The sequence below is a fragment of the Eleutherodactylus coqui genome, chromosome 10, assembly GCF_035609145.1.
Source record: "Eleutherodactylus coqui strain aEleCoq1 chromosome 10, aEleCoq1.hap1, whole genome shotgun sequence".
Taxonomy (NCBI): domain Eukaryota; kingdom Metazoa; phylum Chordata; class Amphibia; order Anura; family Eleutherodactylidae; genus Eleutherodactylus; species Eleutherodactylus coqui.
In genome coordinates, this window is record NC_089846.1 from 75,785,291 (window position 1) to 75,811,103 (window position 25,813).

The 25,813-nt window shown below is 50.3% G+C and overlaps 1 protein-coding gene across 2 annotated transcripts; it reads left to right on the top strand.

The window, feature by feature from the left end:
• Window positions 1-19: 19 nt before the first annotated feature.
• Window positions 20-19,632, top strand: VPS52 (VPS52 subunit of GARP complex). Of its 2 annotated transcripts, none has more exons than XM_066581314.1 (20): window positions 20-145; window positions 1,966-2,038; window positions 2,436-2,488; window positions 3,382-3,457; window positions 3,534-3,601; window positions 3,958-4,133; window positions 5,756-5,906; window positions 6,129-6,229; window positions 9,385-9,517; window positions 9,956-10,013; window positions 11,282-11,415; window positions 11,730-11,885; window positions 12,145-12,263; window positions 15,122-15,245; window positions 15,483-15,578; window positions 16,687-16,794; window positions 16,880-16,945; window positions 17,014-17,125; window positions 17,201-17,319; window positions 19,374-19,632. In XM_066581314.1, exons 1-20 carry the CDS (start codon window positions 38-40, stop codon window positions 19,518-19,520), a joined length of 2,178 nt encoding a protein of 725 aa, XP_066437411.1. In that variant the 5' UTR covers window positions 20-37; the 3' UTR covers window positions 19,521-19,632. The 2 variants fall into 2 exon arrangements, with proteins under 2 accessions (XP_066437411.1, XP_066437412.1); XM_066581315.1 differs by having other exon boundaries at window positions 119-226.
• Window positions 19,633-25,813: the final 6,181 nt, after the last annotated feature.

Consider the following 25,813-nt stretch of genomic DNA (forward strand, 5'->3'; position numbering starts at 1 on the left):
TTTATTTATACAGGTTGCCCTACGTCACGTCCGGCCAATGGGTTCGCGAGGGATTCTGGGAATTGTAGTCTGGAACCCGGAAGCAGAACCGGAAGTGGGCATCTGCTGGGTTTTGCAGCGTCCAGAGCTCCCAGAGATGGCTGAGGTGAGGTGATGGGGGTTACCCATACTTACGGTATCCTTGGTCGGCTGCTTGGGGAGATGAGGCCTCTAATACTACAAGCAGGTGAAGTGGAACTACAAGTCCCATCAGAGCCTGCGGTATAGAAGATTTAAAGGGCGTTTATGTGACTGCCAGCCTTGTGAAGAGTATAATGGCAGTGCCCCTCCTGTTGCCATGACGACGTCCGCAGCTGTAGGGCAGGTTGGACGTAGCGGAGCTGCTGGGGATCTCCAGGGCAAATTCTGCTGCACCTCCACCTCGAAAACGGAGTCAAAATCCAGAACCGCGTGTGTGGACGTTGTGCCCCGCGCTGATGCCAGCAGACAGCGCCCCTGCGAAGCTCTCAGGCTGTCAGTGCTCCCCGCCGGCCTCTAGTCAGGTGACACCACTTCTGACAAGCGGCACTGCGCCCCCTACAGGCCGCTGGGGAGCAGTATAAATCCCCAAGTATTCCCTCTACATGTGAGCGTACTCTAAGGCCTCCTTCCCACGAACGGATTTCCGCCGCGTAATTCGCGGCGAAAATCCGCTGCGTTGCACGCAGCTATTAGGTTCTATTGAACCTAATAGCACAATGCTCACGATGCGTAATTCCACCGCGGAATTACGCACCGCGATTTCTCCCGTCCTCACCCGCAGCATGCTCTATTTTCTGCGGGTGAGGACGGGCTGTACGCACTGACGGCTTCCATTGCAGTCAATGGAAGCCGTCCGTTCACGCTATCTCCCGCTGCAACCAGCGGGAGATAGCGTGAAAAAACGCTTTCCCGCCCACCGCCGCGCGTCATATGACGCCATATGACGCGGCCGGCCGCGTCACGTGACACGGCCGGCCGTGCACGTGACACGGCCGGTGACGCGGCGGTGGGCGGTGACGCGGCGGCGGTGGGCAGGGAAGCGATTTCACGCTATCTCCCGCAGGTAAGTATAGGGGCTCTGGGGGGCGCCGTGACGGGCTTCGCAGCGGAATATTACGCGGCGGAGCCCGTCACGCTCGTGGGAAGGAGGCCTAAGGGGGCTTCACAGCGGATTTTGGCGCAGACAATGCCATAGCGCCAAACAAGGTAGGCATCGGGCGCTGGAGTCTGCCAGCTGTGTAAATGAAGGGAGAGGAGTTAGCAGTAGGTGATGTGACGGGCGGGCGCGCACTTCCTTCAGCCTCAGTACATCCTGCGCAATGCGGTTGCACTGTCGGCTGTCCGGCAGTGTCTTTCTTCCCCAGCAGCCTTATGTAAGTAAACTACCCACCACAGGTGTCCCGGAGGACGTAGCGCAGATGCCACCTCGCCTGCGCAGTATATACACTGAGACCGAAGAAATGTGTGCGCCGTCCGTCACGCGTGCCGCTGACTCCTCTCCCCTCATTTACACAGCGGACAGACTCCACCAGCCGTGGCACCCGATCCGTACTTTGTATAACACTACGACATTGTCTGCACCAACATCCACTTACATTGTGTTCTGACAACCGGATGACGAGGCTCTTTAGGCTTCTGAATGTAAACAAGAATGTTCCAGTCCAGTGACAGCAAGCAGAGATATAACTGAAATGGCAAGTGGCAGAGCGTCCCATCAAACAGCAGCTAAACGGACGTTCCCACCTCGCCAAACATCCCTAGTGGGGCCTATGGGCCGGCTGCTCTCCTGGGACCTCTAAAGATGCTACAGTATTGTCTACAGAGTGGTGTGGAATGTATCCTGTCACGTGACGCCATTGTCATACATTTGGCATCCCCCCCATACCACCATTGTGACACCCCACGCCGTATCTGCTGCACTGAATTCTACCCATCTCCTTCCAGATGGAGGACTTGGCCCTGAATCTCGGGGATCTTGACTTGACCTCTGATGACCTGACGTTGGACACAGTGAGCAGTGAGTATCGGACCATTGTGCCCATCTCCCTGTATTCTTCTACACCTGCCATTGCCCCCTATAGGATTCCTCTAGCATTACAGTATAGTGACGGGGAGGGGGGGGGGGGCGTGGAGATGTTGCATCGGGGTCCAAGCCGTTTCTGCGCTTGAAGGAGGATCTCGAAGCTCAGCTGATGACCACATTGTGTCCACCATGTTTTTGGCCATCTGTAATCATTCTTCTATGGAATCAGCTTCATAGATGAAGGTCACTATTACTCACATCCACCGTTGCGTCATGTGGGAGGCCACGGGGTTTTCGCCTGGTGGTGGCCACAGTCTTTTAACCCTTTCCTTAGCTGTACTCTTATGTCTATTTCTACGTATCTGTCGCCCACTGACCTCTCTCCACGCAGTTCACATTCAGGAGAACCTGGAGGACGCTCTTGTCCAGGAAGCCTTGAAGACGGTGAGTAGCATACAGATGAAGCTTAACGCGACAAAGTGTGTCCTGGGACTGGAAGAGGGAGTATTACTGCTTGACGAACTCCGTTTGTGCCATTCTGCCACAAATCTACCAATTCCCGGGCCTTCTTCAGTCTTCCAAGATGGCCGCAGCTCTCCTCTCACCCAGCGCTGCGCACTGCTTGTGGATTGGCCAGCACCGTTGATGTGAGCAGCTTTGGCCAATGACAGAGCAGGTGTAGTCTAAGGGGATGTTCATACCGCACTACCTGCAGCAGATCTACATCCCATTACACTCGATGGGAACCCGTGATGTAATCTATATGGTACAGATTTTTTCCCATACGTAGATTTCAAATCAGCGTGCAGAAAGAAATTCAGTAACCGCTTCCTGCAGAATTCGCATTTGGAATACCGTATGTGGATTTTTTCGTTGAAAAGGGCCAAATCCGTGTGACTGTGCCATCAGCAGCCAAATGTTTACATACCTGCGGCAGAATCCATGCAGGAAAATCCATATTGGATTTTGTCAGTTGATCGTACCCTGAGACACTATCAGCGCACTGCGTGCATCATGTAATCAGAGATATGCTGGAAGACGAAAGATGGAACCAGCAGATCCATGGCGGAATGGCGCAGATTAGGTTCGTCAGGTAATATGTTGTCCCTCCCTTCCTCCCACAGGTCCCTGGACACATTTAATAACTGTATAATGAAAAGTGTAGCAATTTTCTAATGTACTTTGTACTTCATATCTTCTCTCTTTTGTAAGACCTCCGCTTGCTCTCACTGAATGGAGATACGATATATGTGATTTGCTAACCTGTTAATAATTAATATCTCTTTCTCTGTGCTTCTCCCCTTCGTCCCTGCGGGTTCGTCCGCCATCGCTCTCAGGGTGTCGACCTCAGACAATACTCTAAGCAGGTGGAGATGGAGCTGCAGCAGATAGAACACGTGTCCATCAAAGATTGTATCCTTCAGCGCCCGCGGGCCGAGCGTCCCCTCACCTCCCTGTCTCTTCTTGGTTTTTCTTAGCTTGTTTCTAGATATACAGCAAAGTCAGAACATCGCCTCCCTCCATAACCAGATCATCGCCTGCGACGCCATCCTAGAGGTACAACCGCGCTGCTGTATCCGCAGGCGCTGACTTACGTGTCCACGATGAGATCTGATTCCAAAAGCCTGAGGCTGCACTACTGAGAGACTACTGTGAGAACAGGTCACTGCACAGAAATTGGTGCTGAGGGTCTCAGTGGTGCAGCCTCAGGCTTTGTCCTGTTCGGAGTGATCAGATCTCAGGAGTCGATGTGAGATGACAGCATCCCGTGGAGCTTTAGGTCTCAGGAGCAGCGCTGCATTCGTGTGGATGTTGATGGCAGCCTCTCTACAGTCCGGTCTTTGCTGCAACGTCTCCTTCTTCCCCCTTTTGTGACTTGTGTTTATCGTTAACTGCATGCATTGCTTCCCCAGAGGATGGGCCTCATGCTGGGCGGCTTCCAGTCTGACCTCAGCTCCATCAGCTCCGAGATCCAGTCCTTACAGGAGATGTCGCTGGCCATGAACATAAAGCTGAAAAACCGCCAGACGGTGAGGAGTGAGCTGAGCGAGCTGGTGGACGAGCTGATCATCCCCAACACCATGATCAGGTATGGAGATAGTATGCACATGCTGAGACGCCTGCTGATGGCACAGTCACCCGCTGATCTCAGAAGTGGGGACAGCGCAGACACCCGGTGACACAAAGACACCCACAGATAACCGATGACCACAAAGACACCCACAGACAGCCGGTGACCACAAAGACACCCACAGACAGCCGGTGACCACAAAGACACCCACAGACAGCCGGTGACCACAAAGACACCCACAGACAGCCGGTGACCACAAAGACATCCACAGACAACTGGTGATCACAATGACACGCACAGACAGCCAGTGACGGCCCATACAACCAGTGGCCACAATGACACCCACAGGTAACCGATGACAGCACATATAGCCGGTGACTACAAAGACACCTTCATACAGCCGGTGGCAGTGCAGACAGCTTTTGTTTAAACATGTAATGACAGTCAGTGACACAATGATAACAAGAACACAGACAGCCCATAACCTCGATGTCACCCACAGACCGTCAGTGACAGTGTAGACATCCTAGGATCATAGAGACACCCACAGACTGCCAATAGTGATCCCAAAGACACCCACAGACAGCCAGTGCCAGCTCTGGCAGTTCTGGTGGAACACACACACGGACAGCTGGGGACAGCTCTGGCAGTTCTGGTGGGTGGCACACACACACATGGACAGCCAGTGACAGCTCTGGCATTCAATAGTGGCACACACACGGACAGCCGATGACAGCCCTGGCATGCAATGGTAGCACCCACACACGGACAGTTGGGGACAGCTCTGGCATGCAATGGTAGTAACCACACACGGACAGTTCGGGACAGCTCTGGCAGTTCTGGTGGCACACACACACACACACATGGACAGCCAGTGAAAGCTCTGGCATGCAACAGTGGAACACACACAGCTGATGACAGCTCTGGCATACAACGGTAGCACCCACACACGGACAGCTAGGGACAGCTCTGGCATGCAGTGGTGGCACAGACACACAGACAGTTGGGGACAGCTCTGGCATACAACGGTAGCACCCACACACGGACAGCTAGGGACAGCTCTGGCATGCAGTGGTGGCACAGACACACAGACAGTTGGGGATAGCTCTGGCATGCAGTGGTGGCACACACACACGGACAGCTGGGGACAGCTCTGGCATGCAGTGGTGGCACACACACGCGGACAGCGGGGGACAGCTCTGGCATGCGGTGGTGGCACACGGACAGCGGGGGACAGCTCTGGCATGCGGTGGTGGCACACACACACTCGGACAGCTGGGGACAGCTCTGGCATGCGGTGGTGGCACACACACACACGGACAGCTGGGGACAGCTCTGGCATGCGGTGGTGGCACACACACGGACAGCTGGAGACAGCTCTGGCATGCGGTGGTGGCACACACACACGGAGAGTTGGGGACAGCTCTGGCATGCGGTGGTGGCACACACACACGGACAGTCGGGGACAGCTCTGGCATGTGGTGGTGGCACACACACACGGACAGCCGGGGACAGCTCAGGCATGTATTGGTGGCACACACACGGACAGCTGGGGATAGCTCTGGCATGCGTTGGTGGCACACACACATGGACAGCTCTGACATGCGGTGGTGGCACACACCCATTTGTCTCTCTTGCAGTGTCATCCTGGACGTCCCAGTCACAGAGCAGCAGTTTGTGGAACAGCTACAGGAACTGAACAACAAGATCAATTACGTGAAGGAGCAGGCGTTCCGGGACACGCAGGCCTGCGGAGACGTACAGGAGACTCTGCACAAGCTCAAGATAAAGGTCCGTCTCATCTCTCAGTTTATGTTGCTTGTCTGACATCCACTAGTTGTGGGGGAAAGCAACATGTCCTGAATGTGGTGGAGGACGCTGCCTGTATACGGAGCCGCTGACAGCAGCCAATTGTGTATACAGTGTATATAGGTGCAGTCAGCGGAGCGCAGGCCTCCCTGCTGTATATCTGTCTAGTCCTCCTGGTTATGAGGCTTCTCTTCTGCATTTCAGGCTGTTGCTAAAGTTCGTGAGTTCATTCTGCAAAAGATCTACTCCTTCCGGAAACCTATGACCAATTACCAGATCCCCCAGAATGCACTGCTCAAATACCGGTGAGTTTATGATGGCACGCTGCGTGTTGGGATATATACGACTCTTATTGCCAAGATGGCTTCTTTTCCTCGCACTTCATTTGTTGCCGGTAGTATTGTCATACGACCAGTTCTAGAAGAGGGAGATTGCAGGTGCCTGATGCCATTAACCCCTTAGTGACAGCCCTATCGTAAAACTACGTCCTGCTGTTGCAGGACGTGTATGGAGGGAGGTAGCGGCGCTATCTCCCTCCATACAGCACGGGCATCAGCTGTTTATTACAGCTGACACCCGCGGGCAATAGCTGCGTTCGGCCGATCGCGGCTATTAACCCTTTAAATGCCGCTGTCAATTCTGACAGCGGCATTTAAATCCCCCGAACGCTGTTCGGGGGTCCTGCACGGCCCCCCCGCGGTGAGATCGGGGGAGCCGTGCAGGTGTCATGGCAGCCGGGGGCCTAATGAATGGCCCCAGGGCTGCCTTAGCAGACTGCCTATCAAGCCATCCACACAGGGTGGCTTGAAAGACTGCCTGTAAAAAAGCAGTATGACGTAATGCTATAGCATTATGTCATACTGCAGGAGCAATCAAATCATCGCATGTTAAAGTCCCCCAGGGGGACTTCAAAGTAAAGTAAAAAAAATAATATAGTTTTTTTAATTGTTAAAAAAAAAAAGTTAGAAAAGTTTAAATCACCCCCCTTTTGCCATATCTATTATTAAAAAATCAAAATCATAAAATAAAAATATGTATTTGATATTGCCGCGTCCGTAAAAGTCCGATCTATCAAAGTAGTGCATTATTTTTCCCGCACGGTGAACGTCGTCTGAAAAGAAAAATAAAGAACGCCAGAAATACACTTTTTTAGTTACCCTGTCTCCCAGAAAAAACACAATAAAAAGCGATCAAAAAGTCGTATGTATTCCAAATTGATACTATCGGAAACTTCAGGACATCCCGCAAAAAATGAGCCCTTGCTCAACTACGTCGACAAAAAAATAAAAAAAAGGTATTGCGTGCACAAAACGACCGCAGAAAATAATTGAAAAAAATTAAATATCTTTAAAAAAAAAAATAAAAGTACTACAGCAAAAAAAATACTATACAAGTTTGGTATCGTAGCAATCGTACTGACCCATAGAATAAAAATATCAGGTCGTTTTTGTTGCAATTTGTGCGTCGTAGAAATAGGATGCACCGAAAGATGGTGGAATGTCAGTTTTTTTCCATTTCTCTCCGCTAAGAATTTTTAAAAAGTTTTTCAGTAAATTCTATGGTACAATAAATAGTGCCATTGAAAATACAACTCGTCCGCAAAAAACAAGCCCACATACAGCGACGTCAATGGATAAATAAAGGAGCTACGATTTTTTAAAAGGGAGTAGGAAAAAACAAAAATGGAAAAAAGCAAAAAAGCTCCGTCACTAAGGGGTTAAACATCCCCTGTATTGCTCAGTCTATTACGTGTCCCAGCATGCACTACTTTTAAGTGATTGTCCCCTCCAGTTTTGCTCACGACACATCCCTGTACAGTAAACGCTGTGCACCAGCATGGCCGACCTTAGCTGCATGCAACCCATGCTGCTGCGCAGGGCGCCGATCACCAGCTTGAAGGGGGGCGCCCGACGGATGTAGGCTGAGGGCGATACGGGTTCACTCAGCCATATGGTCTTCTTCCTCCATGCAACACCATCGTGTGGAGCTACATGAATCCTCCTGCTGACTCTGTCTCCTTGTCTCTGATGTTATAATTTGCCACTCTCAGCCCATCGGCATTTCCGAAACACACTTGCTTAGTTCTGTAGCTGTATTTATCTACTGAGATTTGTTCATGCTGTATTTATGTACTGAGGCTGGTTCTGGGCCTGTATTTATGTACGGAGCTTGGTTCTGGGCCTATATTTATGTACTGAGGTTGGTTCTGGGCCTATATTTATGTACTGAGGTTGGTTCTGGTGCTGTGTGTATGTACTGAGGTTGGTTCTGGTGCTGTATGTATGTACTGAGGTTGGTTCTGGTGTTGTGTGTATGTACTGAGGTTGGTTCTGGTGCTGTATGTATGTACTGAGGTTGGTTCTGGTGCTGTATGTATGTACTGAGGTTGGTTCTGGTGCTGTATGTATGTACTGAGGTTGGTTCTGGTGCTGTGTGTATGTACTGAGGTTGGTTCTGGTGCTGTATGTATGTACTGAGGTTGGTTCTGGTGCTGTGTTTATGTACTGAGGTTGGTTCTGGTGCTGTGTGTATGTACTGAGGTTGGTTCTTGTGCTGTATGTATGTACTGAGGTTGGTTCTGGGCCTGTATGTATGTACTGAGGTTGGTTCTGGTGTTGTGTGTATGTACTGAGGTTGGCTCTGGTGCTGTATGTATGTACTGAGGTTGGTTCTGGTGCTGTGTGTATGTACTGAGGTTGGCTCTGGGCCTGTATGTATGTACTGAGGTTGGTTCTGGGCCTGTATGTATGCACTGAGGTTGGTTCTGGGCCTGTATGTATGCACTGAGGTTGGTTCTGGGCCTGTATGTATGCACTGAGGTTGGTTCTGGGCCTGTATGTATGCACTGAGGTTGGTTCTGGGCCTGTATGTATGCACTGAGGTTGGTTCTGGGCCTGTATTTATGCACGGAGGTTGGTTCTGGGCCTGTATTTATGCACTGAGCTTGGTTCTGGGTCCGTATTTATGCACTGAGCTTGGTTCTGGGTCCGTATTTATGTACTGAGCTTGGTTCTGGGTCCGTATTTATGTACTGAGCTTGGTTCTGGGTCCGTATTTATGTACTGAGCTTGGTTCTGGGTCCGTATTTATGTACTGAGCTTGGTTCTGGGTCCGTATTTATGTACTGAGCTTGGTTCTGGGTCCGTATTTATGTACTGAGCTTGGTTCTGGGTCCGTATTTATGTACTGAGCTTGGTTCTGGTGCTGTATGTATGTACTGAGCTTGGTTCTGGTACAGTATTCACTGAACAGAATGCTTTCTGCACATGTAGCATCCAGGCAGACTGCCTATCAGTGCAATATCTAGCATTTTTTAAATGAAAGAGTGAGGTGAGGGGGTGCATAGGGTGCCATCTAACATAAGGCTGGCACTGTCCACCAGTCACATCTCCCCTCCAATGCAACACTGTCATTCTAATGGCTCTATCAGTTTATATACAAATATATACCTTACTTGCAGGTTTTTCTATCAGTTCCTCCTGGGGAACGAGCGATCTGTTGCTCAGGAGGTCCAGGATGAATATGTGGAGACTATGAGCAAAGTCTACTCTTCGTACTTCAAGTCTTATACCAGCCGCCTGATGAAAGTGCAGGTGAGGAGAGAAACGTCAGACAAGCAGCACAGAAACCGTCTTCAAAATGTGTTTCTGATTAGTTGTTATTCGCAGCAATAAGTGGGGTAGAGCCCGGCTCTAGTACTAAACGTGGCGTTATATTCCCTCATGTGAGCCCCCATTTATATGGCGTAGGGCATGCGATGAGAGAATACACAGAACGCATCCGTGAAGCATGGAGTCGGTGTATGGGTGACGTGACGTGAGTCATAGGACACATAAGGGTCACATGACTGATGTCATTTTTGTAGCACTATACATTTATTCCATGGAGGTGATACAAGGGACCGATGCACGGACTGTAGCCTCTGTGTCCACTAGGATTACATACACCATGCTGTGTATACGGTGAGGGGATTAGAATGGGTACCCATCTCTGTGTCTCATGATGTCTCTTTTTTTTTTGTCTTCTTTTAGTACGAAGAAGTTGCAGAGAAAGACGACTTGATGGGCATTGAAGACACGGCCAAAAAAGATATCCTGCCGCTCACATCTGATGTTCACTGCTGCCTTTTATATGGATTGACCACTTAAAGGGTAACTTAACTTTTAAAAACTTTTGCCATTTCTTATTAACATGTCAGAAGTCTTGATTGCTGAGGGTCCAGGTGCTGAGACCCCCATGATCACTAAAGTAAATGGGCAGAAGCACTCAGCTGAGCGCTATGCTTGTTCAGCTGTTTCTGTCATTGAAAGCTTTTGCCCATTCGTCTTAGCAATTGTTGGGGGGCTCCGCATCTGCACTCCCACTGATCAAAACTACTGGTGTGTCACTATGACATGTCAAACGTTTTTAAAAGATTTAAGTTCTACCTTAAAGGGGTTTTCCAGGCAGCGCCTGCTGTCAGTGCCGGGATAGGAGCAGAAGCCGCTGTTCTAGCCCCTGTGTAGCGGCTGGTGCTCGTAATTGCAGGCGCAGCTCTCATTGATATCAATGGGAGCTGTTTGTAATTGCAGGCTGGGGTCCAATTAATTTCAGAGCTGTGCCGGCCACTACACAGAGATCGCAGCAATGGCTTCCTCCGGACCCCGGCGTATCCCGACACTTAACAGCGGACGCTGTTTGGAAAGCCCCTTTTAACAACCATCAATATGTGTCTTTACAGAGGCCATTAAAAGGACTCTGTCACCAACTTTTTGAGGCCCTCTGAGCACCATAAGATAGTTCCTGGCACACTGATTACAGTGATGTGTCTCTTGTGGGGGATCTGTGCAGGAATTTGGGAGAAACCTGAATTTTATTATCACCAGCCACACAGAACTAATCGTGAATATTCATGAATCTCAGGCTAGCCACACCCACCTTGCCCTCTAGCCAATGACAGCTCTCTCTATGCACAGGCAGACAGCTGTCAATTAGTGATTGGAGAGTGGGACTATCTGTAGCTTATGAGTACCAAGGACTACTTCTTGTAATTCTCTAGGTATATGCTGCTAGTTTCTCCCAAACTACTACACAGAGAGGCTGCAAAAAATGGTGACTCTCTCTTCAAGCAGCTTCATTATGCTGAATGTAAAAGCATGGCGCAACGGACTAGTCGATGCATGAAGAATTGTGCCAGCCACATGACAGGTGCCCGACTGTCAGACAATCAAGTGTCCAGTAGAGAGGGCTGAAAGCTTTCTCTGTTTCTGCCCTATCTGACCACACGTCATTCCCTCCTGTTTGCATGATCCTCAGTCATCTTTGGCACTGCTCAGCCGCCGTGAGGCTTCCGTTTATTTGCCTTAACCACGAGGCACGCTTCTTTTCTAAGCCAGCTTTACGGAATAAGAACACGGTGTTCACGGTCGGGAACAGAGCTGCTATCATTGGTCCGACTGAGCTCGAGGGTCCCATCATCGTACCGCACACGGCGCAGAGAAGCGACGTCAGAGTAAGTGCCGGGGATTGTTGTTTGTCAGTTATGGGACGTGGCTTTTACACTGGGCATCGCCTGCAATGTGATGTCTGTGGTTAGATGGGCATAATCCTCCAGTGTCTTCAATGGGAGGGGCATGTTGGATTTCATCCTGCCATATTGGTTTCCCAGAGATAAGCGGTGCCAGAAATACCTGGCAGCTTCTTATCTTCCTGTGGACATGTTTACGAGGGTTCGGGGTAGGAAAGAGCGAACTGTTCTCCATTTTGTTTATCAATTGGGAGTGGAGTGTTAGTTTCATAGTCTGTCACCCCTTCTTCTCTCCCCAGTACCCGTTTGAGTCCCTGTTTCGCAGTCAGCACTATGCCCTCCTGGACAACAGCTGCCGAGAATTCCTCTTCTTGTCGGACTTCTTCCTGGTGAGCGGAATGGCAGCTCAGGATTTGTTCAATACGGTGATGGGCCGGACGCTATCCATGTTCCTGGTGAGTTAATGCTGATCATCCCTCACCCCAATAATCCACAGGTTGAAAGTCCTCAAAAGTAATGCAAAGGGAAAGTTGCAACTAATCAGGTCCCTGCTTTTGTAATCCAAGAGAGCTGTCAGCTGATTGGTTGCTGTGGGCAGCTGCTGCACTTTTGCGCTAGTTTTGAGTCCTCTCTCCCAAAGCCCCATGTTATGATCTGCGTAGACTTCAGTATGAGGCCTTAGTGTGACCGGACTTTCTCACCCTGCGTCCTCAGAAGCACATCGACTCCTACGTGTCTGACTGCTACGACAGTATCGCCATCTTCCTGTGTATACACATTGTGCTGCGATTCAAGGGCATTGCTCAGAAGAGGGATATCCCCGCCATAGACAAGTGAGACCTTCAATGTGTTATCTGATTTAGAGGGTGTGTACAGTTATGCAAACATTTTTTTAATTGCTCCAATGCATAAAAAATGAAGCAACTTTGCAAATAGTCTCGATTTAAAAATGTACCGTTTTGTGTATACAGTATCTATGCAAACCTATGTGTTCCATGATTACAGGCTGTGAAGTCATGCGTTACTCCTTGTCCTCTTTTTGATAACCTACAGCAGTGGTGGCGAACCTGCGGCACGCAGAGCCCCCCTACTGGCACGCGCCACCATCGGCCGCTCACCACTTATGAATTCTGACAGGGTCCGTGGCTTCCCTGCCAGCATTCACCCAGCTGCGCTGCTAGCAGCGCCGATCCCGGCGCACACTGTGACGTCAGTGTGCAGCCGGGATCCTCCCCCTTCCCCGACATCTCCTTGGAGGGCACTGGTGTATTATGTTGCAACTGGAAGTAAGGGGTGGCTACATAATACACCTGTCACCTAACTGATTTACGTCCCCAGCTTCTGATTGGCTGGGGGCGGAGGACTGCGGTGAGGCTGAGAGCAGATGGCCCAAGACTGGGAGCGCTGGCACAGGTAGCGCAGAGCCTGCCCAGCGGCCCCGGCATACAGGACAGCGGCAAAGCTGGGAGCGTCGGGCCAGTGGACCGCGCCGACCCTGGGAGCTGCACCACAACTGTGAGTGAGGGAGTGAAGGGGAGGCCGCAGAGGGGTGTCGCTATTGCTGGGGGCCGCAGAGGGGTGTCGCTATTGCTGGGGGCCGCAGAGGGGTGTCGCTATTGCTGGCGGCCGCAGAGGGGTGTCGCTATTGCTGGCGGCCGCAGAGGGGTGTCGCTATTGCTGGCGGCCGCAGAGGGGTGTCGCTATTGCTGGCGGCCGCAGAGGGGTGTCGCTATTGCTGTGGGCTGTCGCCATTGCTGGGGGCCGTCGCTATTGCTGTGGGCTGTCGCTGTCACTATTGCTGGGGCCGCTGTGGGCTGTCGCTGTCACTGCTGGGGACTGCTGTGGGCTGTCGCTGTCACTGCTGGGGACTGCTGTGGGCTGTCGCTATCACTGCTGGGGACCGCTGTGGGCTGTCGCTATCACTGCTGGGGACCGCTGTGGGATGGCAGGGCTGCTTCAAAATAGACAGAGTGCAGATTTTGACTGCTTTTTGGATGTGGAAATGCTGCAGAATTTTCCACAGAAATTTCCCCTAAGGACACTGTGCAGTATTTCCGCAGTGCAGTTATCAATAATGATAGTTATACAAGTGTGGAGAAGCTGGGGGTATTTAGGCCCTGCAGTTTACCATCTGGACTACAGAGGGCTTCCCACGCTGTCATCCCCCGCCGTCCTCTCTGCAACAAGCTGCTTGAATTCTCCTCTCTGCTCGGCTCTGTCAGTGCTGTGTAAGTAAGTGCTGTGAATGGATTGAGCGCCAGCCAATCACAGCGCTTACTTGCACAGCACTAACGGCAGGGGATTTGAAAGCAGAGCAGGGAGATGACAGCAGGAAGAATTCTAAAGCAGCTTGATTGGCTGTGAATAATCGAGCACCAGCTGTGATTGGCTGGAGCTCGATCCAATCACAGCTCTTACTTACACAGCGCTGACGGCGGGGAATGACAGAGCCAAGCAAAGAGGACGGCGGGGGATGACAGCCTGCCGCACCGCCGCCGGAGACACAGACGCCGGCTGGGAGGCGAGTATGGAGGTTTTTTTTAAGCCTTCCCTGACTCGAATATAAGCCAAGGGGGGCTTTTTCAGCACAAAAAAAGTGCTGAAAAACTAGGCTTATACTCGAGTATATACAGTAAGTCTTTTGTGCTTGGTGTTGCCTCCTAGCGGCAACAGCTATACCCAAGGACTTGATGTGCCCACCAATGAACGTGACAAGAAATGAACTTTATGGTAAGTAATGAAAACCCTGTTATTACAATTTGTGAGTTTAAACCCCCTAACATCTTGTCACAGCTCATGTTGGTAAAGACTCTAACTCCAGTTAGAACAAGTCTAGAGCCACTATTTTGGTCTTGTTTTAAAGCGAAGACTATCCAACCACAATCTCGCCTGGCCGAGAGTAGCTTTAAGTGGGAGCTAAATGTACAGTGTTTGCAGTTCTCATTTCAGCCTGTGTGAAGATTAGAGCTGGAGGTACGTTCTGGAAGCATGCAGGGTGAGAACTTCTGGCCTCTTCTTCTGCCATTTCTACTGCTCGTCCAGCCTCTTCTTCACATTCTGACTGCTCCCCATCATAATGGCTGCATGTGACCAAAAGCATCACTCGGTTTCCTCCATAGGAACAAACTGCACACAGGAGACTACCGCTGCTGCATTGCAGGAGGCTGAATGATCGTTTTGGTCCCATGTCCCTACATATGCAGCCATGGTCAGGAGGAGGCTGGTAAAGCTGGGAGCATGGCCTGAGTAATACAGAACAGGACAGCAGTTGTAATACGCTTAATAAGTGCTTACATTCTTATTAAAAAACACTGTTCTGATTTAACCCTGATGTGGCCAACCCCTTTAATGACTCATGCCAGAGAATTAAAGGGGTTATCCAGGGACTCAGCATGCAGTACCAGTATAAAAGAAGACCCCTTCCTCGGTCTCGTTCTGCTGGAACCCGGTCCCTGCTGATCTTCACTAGTATATACAGAGCAATGACATCCTGACACCAGGACATGTGACCACTGCAGCCAATCACGGGCTGAGGTGAGTCAGTGACTGGTTACAGTAGTCACATGGCCCTGGTGTCAGTGACATCATCGCTGGCTAACTGGTAGTAAAGACCGGTGGGGACCAGGCACGGACGGATCAGTGATGGCAGGGGACTGACCTGATGCCAATAATTACTGTTGTACTTTACCAGGTACTGGGATGCTCTGCTGGACATGTTGTGGCCCCGCTTCCAGTATATCTTGGAGCTGAATATACAGAGCATCCGGAACACAGACCCTCAGAGACTGGGGACCCTGGACACAAGACCGCACTATGTAAGACCTTGTAACTGTTAAGTAGCAGTGCTTTATATGTGAAGGGAGACGCCTGGGAAGTTATTTATTACATTTATCTATGAGATCATAAGTACCGTGAAATCGGTGTCACCCACTCAATAGTAGAAGGGGCCGCTGGTAGTAATGAGTTATCCGCAGGATCGGTAAAGGATCAATCTGGACATGTATGAAAATTCCGTACATTGGGAATGTGACTTCTCTCTTTCTTCCTCGCAGATAACACGGCGTTATGCAGAGTTCTCGTCGGCTATTGTTAGCATAAACCAGACATTTCCAAATGAGAAGACAAACCTCCTCCTGGGGCAGCTGCAGGTACCTTCACAGAGGGCTGGGGGGACGGGATATAGCAAAGGTCACGAGTCAAGAAGACACAGCCACAATATACACTGAATGGCCACCTTATTAGAGACCCTATTTAAGTGTTGGAGCTCCTTCAGAACTGCAGCAATTCGTCATGATGTAGATCCCACCTGATGATGAAATGGTTCAGCAGGAATATCGGCCCCTGCGGACAGGAAGCTTCTTGTGGTTGCTGCAGAGTAGATGGCGGTTCTGACATGTTCTGACCGGCTGACAGGAAGGGGTCAGCGATTCATGCTGCTTGCGTCAAGTTTTGACACCCCCCTTCCCCAATCAGCATGGGGCAACAGAAATCTGTATCCATATGACCAGGAGATGTTTTTCCGCTGCTCAGTTACACAAGTTTTGCGCACTTTTACCAGCTGGAGTCTCGTTTTTCTGTTTCTCAGACACAATGGCGCTGGAACTGGTCATCTGCTGTTATACCATCCATGCTAGGGAACGGAGTTGTGCTTATGGACACGTTAGTTGGAGCTCCAGCGTTGTATTGGGCTGCTCTTTACAATGCAGCACTAGGCCTTCAGAACGATTTCTGACATCCTCCTCTGACCCCTTTCAGTGGCAAGTTGTTTCCACCCACTGGATCCCCTTCCGTTGTATGTTTTTTCTCGATCACACCATTTTTGGCATACCTTTCATACCGTTACATGAGAGAACCCCCGCGGTTGGCAGTAAGACCCCGGCTAGTCTAGCACCGATGACCGGCCTCGTTGGAAGTCATTTAGATTGCTGGATTTTCCCATCTAATGTGAATTCACACTGAAACTGATCCACGGAAAACTTGTCACGTGATTTTATGCAGCACTCCGGGGTCACGGGGAGAATGATAGAAACGCTAATAAAGGGGCCATTCAGTGTAAATAGTACATGGACCGCATGCCAATAAAGGGGCCATTCAGTGTAAATAGTACATGGACCGCACGCTTTTAGTCCAGGCAGGGTTACAACCTTTATAATGTGTTCACGGAGTACTTGCTGTACCGGTGAGTGCTGCAGACTGTGACTTTCATGGGTTTTTCAGTTTTCTCCTCCTCACTTCACTCTTGTGCTGTTATTTCAGGTGGAGGTGGAGAATTTTGTCCTGAGGATGGCGGCTGAGTTCTCCTCGAGGAAGGAGCAGCTGATCTTCCTGATAAATAACTACGACATGATGCTCAGTGTGCTGATGGTGAGCGCAGGACGCCATTACTACCCGCCTCTTTATAAGCCCCTGCCGCTCCTTCCTTCATTACTTTTCTCATTGTTATTTGAAGGAACGGGCGTCTTCTGATAGTAAAGAAGTGGAAAGTTTTCAGCAACTTCTCAGTGCGCGGACTCAGGTCAGTGACTCTCCGAGCGGCTCTCTACTACTCTCAGTCAGTAGGCTGACGCAGCGCTTCTCCAGCAGGAGTTTATAGAAGAGATCTTGTCGCCATCCTTCGGGGGAATGATCGCCTTTGTAAAAGAATCTGAAGCTCTCATTGAGAAGGGGCAGCAGGAGCGGCTGCGGAGTGAGGAAGGTGGGTGACGCCAAGGCATAACATACTACTAGGACAGAAACTCCATACTTCACCAATCTACTTTTTTCTTTCTAGCACGTGTAGCGCTGCTCGTCCGTGGCTTCTCTTCCACTTGGAAGCAGGCGGTGGAGACGCTCAGTCAGGATGTCATGAGGTCATTCACCAACTTTAAAAATGGCACCAGCATCATACAGGTAAAACATGGCAGCTGTGAGAGCAGAAAGTGAGCAAGTCTGCCGATGTAAAGGGGTATTCCCATCTTTCTGAATAAGGAGCTGGAGGATGGAAGTAGCCAGGCGTGTGTGTGCTACCCTATTGCCGTAGCTCCCATTCCCTTCTCCAGGAGGTAGGGATGCAGACAGCACAGTAAAGCCATTTGCAGATTTTAGACTGGGTTTCCGCTGCAGAATTTACTCATTGTAATGAATGAAACCTGCAGTGAGAACTCGTTACTTTAACATGACAGATAGAACACGCTGCGGCCCTGAAAACCCACTGTATGTCTATTGTGCCCCGCGGAGTTTGTCCGCTGTAAGCCTATCTGTACTCGGAAGATTGATGAGTAGAACACACACATATGTCAGTGTGCAGAGCCTGTGGACATTGGACCGCACACATACAAGTACTGGAATGTACTATTTATTACCTGCCTGTGAAACAGATAGGAATAGAACATACCATGAGTCCTTGTGAAAACCACCCCTGTGTACGACCTCATAGGCTATACTGGGGCCGTGTGCTGTACACGGCCTCACAGATGCTGGAGACATAAATGTTTGTTAAAGACCCATTCACTTGCATTGTGCTCTATACTGTTGCCGACTGCTGCAGCCTACATCCCACTTTGTGTGAACGCGCTCTAAGCCAGCCTGCTCAGCTGCTTCCATACTTCTGGCCACCACATATAGCTGGGCCAAGGCAAGCAGACTTCAAGATGCAGCTCACACCTCCAGAGCTATCAAGACCTTTAGAGGATATCCTGTGGATACACTATACGTGTCAGGATGGGCTGACCCCTTTAAAGGGATTCTTCAGACTTTTGCAGTATAAGCTGCTACCTGGCCCGCCTCACACTCACTGGACCTGTGTTAAAAAGGAGAATAATGCTGGTTTGATTATAAACTTAATTTTTATTTTCTGGCACCCTGTATGTTAATGACCCGGGCTGAGTCACTGCATCCTGTCCTTTATTCACGCCCCATTCCATGCCTTGGTAGTCTCCCTCTGCCCCCGATGTCATCACAGGTAGTGGCACGACCCTCTACCACAGCCGGAAACACAAATCCGTGCTGCAGGCGAGATGTGCACGCCCTAACTGCGCATGTGCCAGAAGCCGTGATCGACTGAACTCTGCTTCCCGAATGCGCACCTCAACCTCAGAGTCCAGTTCCATTTCTGGCTGTGGCTAAGGGCAGTGCCACGACTTGCACTTATGTCAGCAGCAGGGGGAGGTGGAAAGGGGTGTGAATTTTATGGCTCCTGTGGCATGCCTGTGTGACTTGAGGTGGATCATTAGCATTCAGTACACTAGAACAGGGGGTCCCCAACTCCAGTCCTCAGGGACCACCAACAGGTCATGTTTTCAGGATATCCTTTGGTAAGAACACCTGTGGCAATGTCTGAGGCACCGACCATAATTGCATCACCTGTGGACCAGTGAGGAAATCCTGAAAACATGACCTGTTGGTGGTCACTGAGGACTGGAGTTGGGGAATACTGCACTAGAAGATAAAAGCAAGTTCTTGATCTAGCAGACATTCATCTCTCTCCAGCACACCCGTCTAGTGTGACGTGGGCCTGGCAGCTTATACTGCAAAATCCTGAATAGAATAGAATCATAGACTGGTACAGCTGGAAGGGACCTCCAGGGTCATCGGGTCCAACCGCCTGCTCAGTGCACTAAATCATCCCAGACAGATATTTGTCCAGCGTTTGTTTGAACACCTTCGTTGAAGGAGAACCCCCCACCTTCTATTGAACTCAAACAATGCGTATGCAGCAAGCTCCCCACTAGTGGTGGCTGCAGGCAGCCAGAAGTTGGGTCATGTAGCTGTGGCGTGGAGCTCCACCCCCTACAAAAATTAAGTAGCAGAGATTATGATTTCTAAAGCTGACATGGGGTCACAAGGGAGGACATTCCCTTCCAAGAGCTGATGGTAATTTATAGATATAAAGCAGCTCACATTTCTTATGTCTATATGTAAATTCAGAGTGTTTTTTTTTTACTAATTCTGCTTCTCTCCTGCAGGGGGCGCTCACACAGTTGATTCAGTATTATCATCGGTTTCACAAGATTCTGTCCCAGCCCCCTCTCAGAAATCTGCCAGTTTGTTCAGAATTAATTAATCTTCATCATTTGATGGTCGAGCTGAAGAAACACAAACCGAACTTCTGAGGCGTCATCACCATCCTGTATGATGGGCCCCACACCCTCCTCCCCGTCTCGCTGCACGGCGGCTTGTAACGTTCTTAATGTAAAGTAATAAAGTACAAGAACTCTTCTCAGATCACAGTATGCAACATATACAGATCTGTCTCCTGAAGAATAAGAACCCGGAAACTTGTGCCCGCTTCTGCTCTGGTCATAGTGAGGGCAGCGAGCACTGCTGTGGGGGTGACGTGTCGCTGGAGGCAGAGCCGATGTATTATGCTCGTATAACTCCCCCACCCCCTCTAAATGTATGCCAAAAACGGGGGAGGGGATTTACAGTGCATGATCCATGGTTCTTGTACCGCAGTTGTGGGCAATGAGAAGTCCCCTTAATGGAAAGAGTTCCCAGCTTCCATCTGCCAATAACCTTACGTTGGTTTCACAAAAATGCATTATGGGTATGTGAAAGTATTAAGATGATTAATACAACGCAAGGGCTTATTCACATGGACGCATTTGCCCTATGAATTACACATGCAGAAAGTTGTGTACACATTACACAGGGAGAAGTACCTATTACACCCAATGGGTTCATTCACGCATGTAGTTTGAGCGCACATTTCGTTCACGCAAAAATCTGTGGCATGTTCTATTGTGCATATTGCGCACGACAGTAACACATAAGAAATAAGTGCCCATTGAAATCAATGGGAGCATGCTTGTGCGGGTTTTTGGCGGTGCGTGCAATAAATACAGTAAAATACACAAGCAAAAATGCACCATGGTGCAAATGCTCTTGTGCCCGTGTGAAGCTGGTTTAAGGCCGGATTCACGTGACTAGATTTTCACGTAATATGCAGACAACAGAACCCATTGATTTTAATGTGTTTATTAAAATGCGCGTAGTTTGAGCGCGCATTTCAGTTGCACAAAAAAATACGCAACATGCTCTATTTTCCTGTGCATGTGTATCGGCAAAGAGCGCATGCCTGAACTCTTTACACTAACTGGCCATTTCAACCGCTGGGAGCATTGGTGCTAAATACGCACATGCGCAACACCTATTCCACAGAAACACCACACAAAAATGCAAACAAATACATTTATGCTAGCTTCACACGGGCAATCGCGTTTTCACCGCAAGAAAATAGGCAAAATGGTAAAGTCCCGTCTTTGCTGACTGCAATTTTTCAGCACCAGTGATGTTTTTTTTTTTGTTTAAAGATAATCTTGCATCGCCGCCCACCCACGATAAAATCGCAAGAGTCAATGGGACTTTCAAATGGTAAAATCACAACGCACGTTGGTTGCGTTGCGATAAAACGCATGCTCCATAGGGAAAAATGGCAGATCAAAATAAAAAAAATATGCATTGCAGAAACCGATATTTTTGGTATAACTTACCGTAAAATCTCTTTCTCGTCACGTTCATTGGGGGACACAGCCTAGACCATGGGATATAGCCACTGCCACTAGGAGGTGACACTAAGCAGAAAGTGTTAGCTCCTCCCACCAGCTATATCCCCCCTGCAGGCACTCAACTAATCAATCTGTATGCAAGCAGTAGGAACAGCCAGCGGGAGTACGATTATAAACAATACATTTTATACACACCAAACATATAATGTTTTGGACTAATTTTCCGCCATAAATGACCGAAGAACAGAAAGTTCCAGCAACCGCTCTTTAACGAAAAAGGGGTAGGTGCTATGTCCCCCAATGAACGTGACGAGAAAGAGATTTTACGGTAAGTTATACCAAAAATATCTGTTTCTCGTTCATACCATTGGGGGCCACAGCCTAGACCATGGGACGTCCACAAGCAGTCCCGCACAAAATAATGGGGTGGGTTATTTACAAGGTTGGTCCAAGTGGTCAATGGACCGCCGCCTGCAAAATCTTCCAGCCGAGAGCGGCGTCTGATGATGCAGATATGTGGACTTTATAGAACTTTGAGAATGTGTGTAAGGAGGTCCAGGTGGCTGCCTTACATACCTGTAGCGCCGAGGCTCCGTGTCGGACTGCCCAAGAGACCCCTACCACCCGTGTGGAGTGGGAGCGTCCTGAGGTGCGATATGCCTCTGCTATCGAGGACCTTATCCACTTTGATATGGTTACCTTTGGGGCGGCCGAGCCCCTCCGGAATCACAAAGAGAGTGTCTGTTTTTCGGAACTCTGGTTCTCTTTACATAGATTTTCAATGCCCTTACCAGGTCCAGGCGGTGCAGGGCCTTTTCCTTCGCATGTACTGGTGTCAGACAAAAGGAAGGTAAGATGATATCTTCATTGATGTGGAAAGCCAAGACCACTTTTGGCAGGAATTCTGAAGACGGCCTTAGTACCACTTTATCTTGATGAAAAGTCATATAGGGTGTCTGTACCGACAGAGCCGCCAGTTCCGAGACCCTACGAATGGAAGTAATAGCGACCAGGAATACTACCTTCCAGGTCAGAAGCCGCATAGGTATTTCTCTCAGTGGTTCAAATGGCTGGTCCATCATAGCCTCCAGTACAAGGTTGAGGTTCCATGCTTGAACCGGTGGTTTTAACAGGGTTGTCATATGGGCGACTCCCTGTAGGAACATTCGCACTGCCACTCGGCTTGCGATTGGTCTCTGAAAAAGTACCGTAAGTGCTGATACCTGCCCTCTTAGCGAGACTAATTTTAGTCCTGCTTCGAGGCCTGACTGTAGGAACACCAAGATCCTTGCCAGCGAAAATTGCATTGGCTGAACGTGTCGCTCTTCACACCAGCCAAAGAAACGTTTCCAGACCCTGTAATAAATTACCGACGAGGCCGGTTTCCTGGCCTGTATTATTGTCCGAATCACAGCTTCTGAGAAGCCTTTCCTTCTTAATATTTCGGTCTCAACGGCCAAGCCGTTAAACGTAGAGACCTGGAATCCGGATGTAGTAAAGGCCCTTGGGACAGCAGGTCTCTTCGATCCGGCAGTTGCCATGGCGCGTCGACCAGCATTTCCAAGATGCTCGCGTACCAGCTTCATCTTGGCCAATCTGGTGCTATTAATATCGCTGGTCGTCCTTCCCGTTTGATCTTCCCTAGAACTCTTGGTATGAGAGGAATCGGAGGAAATATGTACAGAAGCCTGTATCCCCCCCACGGGATGGCAGTGCGTCTGCTGCTGCCGCCTGCGGGTCCCGGGCTTGGGCTACAAATGGATGAATCTTGTAATTCATTCTGGACGCCATGAGGTCCATGTCTGGAGTGCCCCATCTCCGACATATCGACTGGAATCTCTCTGGGTGTAAACCCCACTCGCTGGGATCCACGGTCTCCCGACTTAGGTAATCTGCTACCCAATTGTCCACGCCTGGGATGTATACTGCTGATATCGAGCTTAGGTGACTCTCTGCCCACGTCAGTATACGAGCTACCTCGTTCATCACTGCTGTGCTCCGTGTGCCCCCTTGGTGGTTGACATAGGCTACGGCTGTAGTGTTGTCTGTGTGAATACGCACATCCCTCCCTTTGAGACCGGTCCCGAAGTGCCGAAGCGCCAGGTATATGGCTCGTAGTTCCAGAATGTTGATATGTAATTTTGTCTCTCTCTGTGACCATAATCCCTGAGTGGACTGGTCCCCCAGCGTTCCACCCCAGCCCGAGCGTCTGTAGTCATTATTACCCATCGTTTTGGGGCCAATATCCGTCCCACCTGAAGTCTCCCGGGTTTCAGCCACCACTTAAGTGTGTGCCGAACCCGAGGAGTTACCCGGATTCGCTGTTCCAGGGTCAGTACGGACCTGTTCCAGCGGGCCAGGATCAGATGTTGAAAAGCCCTCAATCGGAACTGCGCAAAAGGTACAGCCTCGAAGGCCGCTACCATCTGGCCCAAAACACTCATGCAGTGCCTGATAGTCAATGGTCTCTTCTGCATCAGAGACCTGACACCGCGTAGGAGTTTGTCCACCTTTGTGTGGGGTAGTAGGACCCGGTGTTGTTTAGTGTCGAACATCATGCCTAGAAACTCTAGGTGTTGTGTTGGTACTAGGCATGATTTGCCGTGATTTATTATTCAGCCAAACTCCTCCAATGTTTCTATCGTGATGCGTAAATTCCTGATATTGCTGTCCCGTGATGGTGCTTTTATTAAGATATCGTCTAGATATGGGATGGCCACTATACCCCTCGCGTGGAGAAGTGCCAGCCCTGCTGCCAGGACTTTTGTAAATACCCTTGGTGAAGTTGAAAGGCCGAACGGCAGTGCCGTGAACTGAAAATGTCTTCCTTGCGCCTCGAAGCGAAGAAACTTCTGGTGTGCTTCCCGGATGGGAATATGGAGGTATGCGTCCTTGAAGTCTACTGAGGACATAAATTCCCCTGGGTCCATGGAGGCTATCACGGATTTGATCGACTCCATCCGGAAACGCCTTGTTTTGATGAACTGATTCAATCGCCTTAAATCTAGTACCGGTCTGACCCTGCCGTCTTTCTTGGGTACTAGGAAGAGATTTGAATAGAAACCTTGCTGCTTTTGCGCAGCTGGCACTGGTTTCACTACCCCCTGTGCCAGTAGGTTCTCCACTGCCAGTTGTAGATTGGCTACTCCTTCCGGGGTGGCTGGCACCCTGAACTTGCAAAATGAATCTTGTGGTAGAGTCGTGAACTCGATCGAGTACCCGAAGGCCACGATCTCCCGCACCCAGGCGTCGTTCACGCGACTCCACCACATCTCCCGAAATCGGGAGAGTCTGCCCCCCACCCGGGTGACATTGGGTGGGGGCGGGAACTCATGCTGCATTTTTTGATCCCGAGGTCCTCGATGTTCCTGGCCGAGATCGCCATGCCTGTTTTGACTTGAAGGTGGGGCCCTTCCCTGGGTCAGTCGGGACCCTCCTAGGTTGGGACCACTACGCTGTGCCAGGTCGGGACGTGAAACGGCGAAAGGACCGAAAAAAATGTTTTTTTTCTTTAATGGGGCTTTTTCTTTTCTCGATGATATTTGTGGGAGGGTCATACTCTTGCCGCCTGTGGCGTCCTTTATCAGGTCATCCAACCTGGACCCGAAGAGCCTATTACCCTCGAAGGGTAATCTTGTTAGGACCATTTTTGATGCCGCATCGGCCGACCACCCTTTTAGCCAAAGGGTTCGTCTTGCTGCGACAGATGCGGCGGATGCTCGGGCCACGAATTTTGCGGCATCCAGTTCTGCCGCGCACATGAACTTATTCGCCTGTATGATGTTGCCCGTAGTTTCTAGTAGCTCACTGGGTGGGGCGCCTGCCAAGATGTCCTTCCGCAGTTGTTTTGCCCAGGCTACCGAGGCTTTGCTTACCCACGCGGCCGCGAAAATCGGTTGCAGGGCGGTGCCTGCGGACTGAAAAGTCTACTTAGCTAATGTGTCGAGTTTTCTGTCCTGAGGATTTGTCAGTGTCGCCACCTTGGCTGTTGGTAGAGCCGTGCCTCTGGATAGACGCGACACTGGTGGGTCCACCACTGGGGGAGCTGACCATTTTTTTATCAGATTCCCTGGGAAGGAGTATGTGACCTCCCAAGTCTTTACGGGTTGCCTAAACTTCTTATCTGGATTCTGCCACTCCTTATCAATGACATCCGCAAAGTCTTGATGGTCCGGAAAGACCTGCCACGGCCTTGTCTGGCGTTTAAACGACACCGTGGACGGGGTTTGCTTCCACCGGCTCTTCCGTCACTTGGAGAGTCTCGTTTACAGCTATTACCAAGTTGTCCATCAGGGTCGTTCGTCGCGACATTGCCGACCGTTCGTCATCCTCTGATCCACTACTTTCACCTGCTGTTTGGGCCGTGTCCTGCGAAGCCCACGAACACGATGCCCGGGGAGAGTCTGGGCGGGTTCGGGCGGGTCTTCCTGAGTACGAGGACCGTGATGAATGTCTGGACCGGTGATATGTCCGGACGGACTCTCTGGAACCATGGGAGCCATGTGAGTCCCTGGACCGCCTTGACCTGGAGGGCCTGGGAGACTTCCTGGTATAGCGGGACCTACTGGAGGTGTCTCCGCTACTGCGGGACCTCCTCCTCTTGCGTGACCTCCCGCGCGCATATTCCGAAGAGGAAACTTCAGAGCCGGATTCTAGTCGGCGTAAGATTGCCGCCAAAGAGGTGGCTAGGCCGGAAACCGCAGCGGCCAAGGACCTAGCCCATTCAGGTTCGGCCCCTAGCTCCACAGGGGCGGCAGGGGGCACCGGGGGTCGCTGGAGCTGGACGTGCCGGGGTACATTTTGCGCAGCGGGGATCCCCTTGACCGCAAGCAAATTTGGTGTTGCATGCGGTGCATGCGTAATATTTCACCCTCCCCTTAGCCGGCCTCCTCATATCT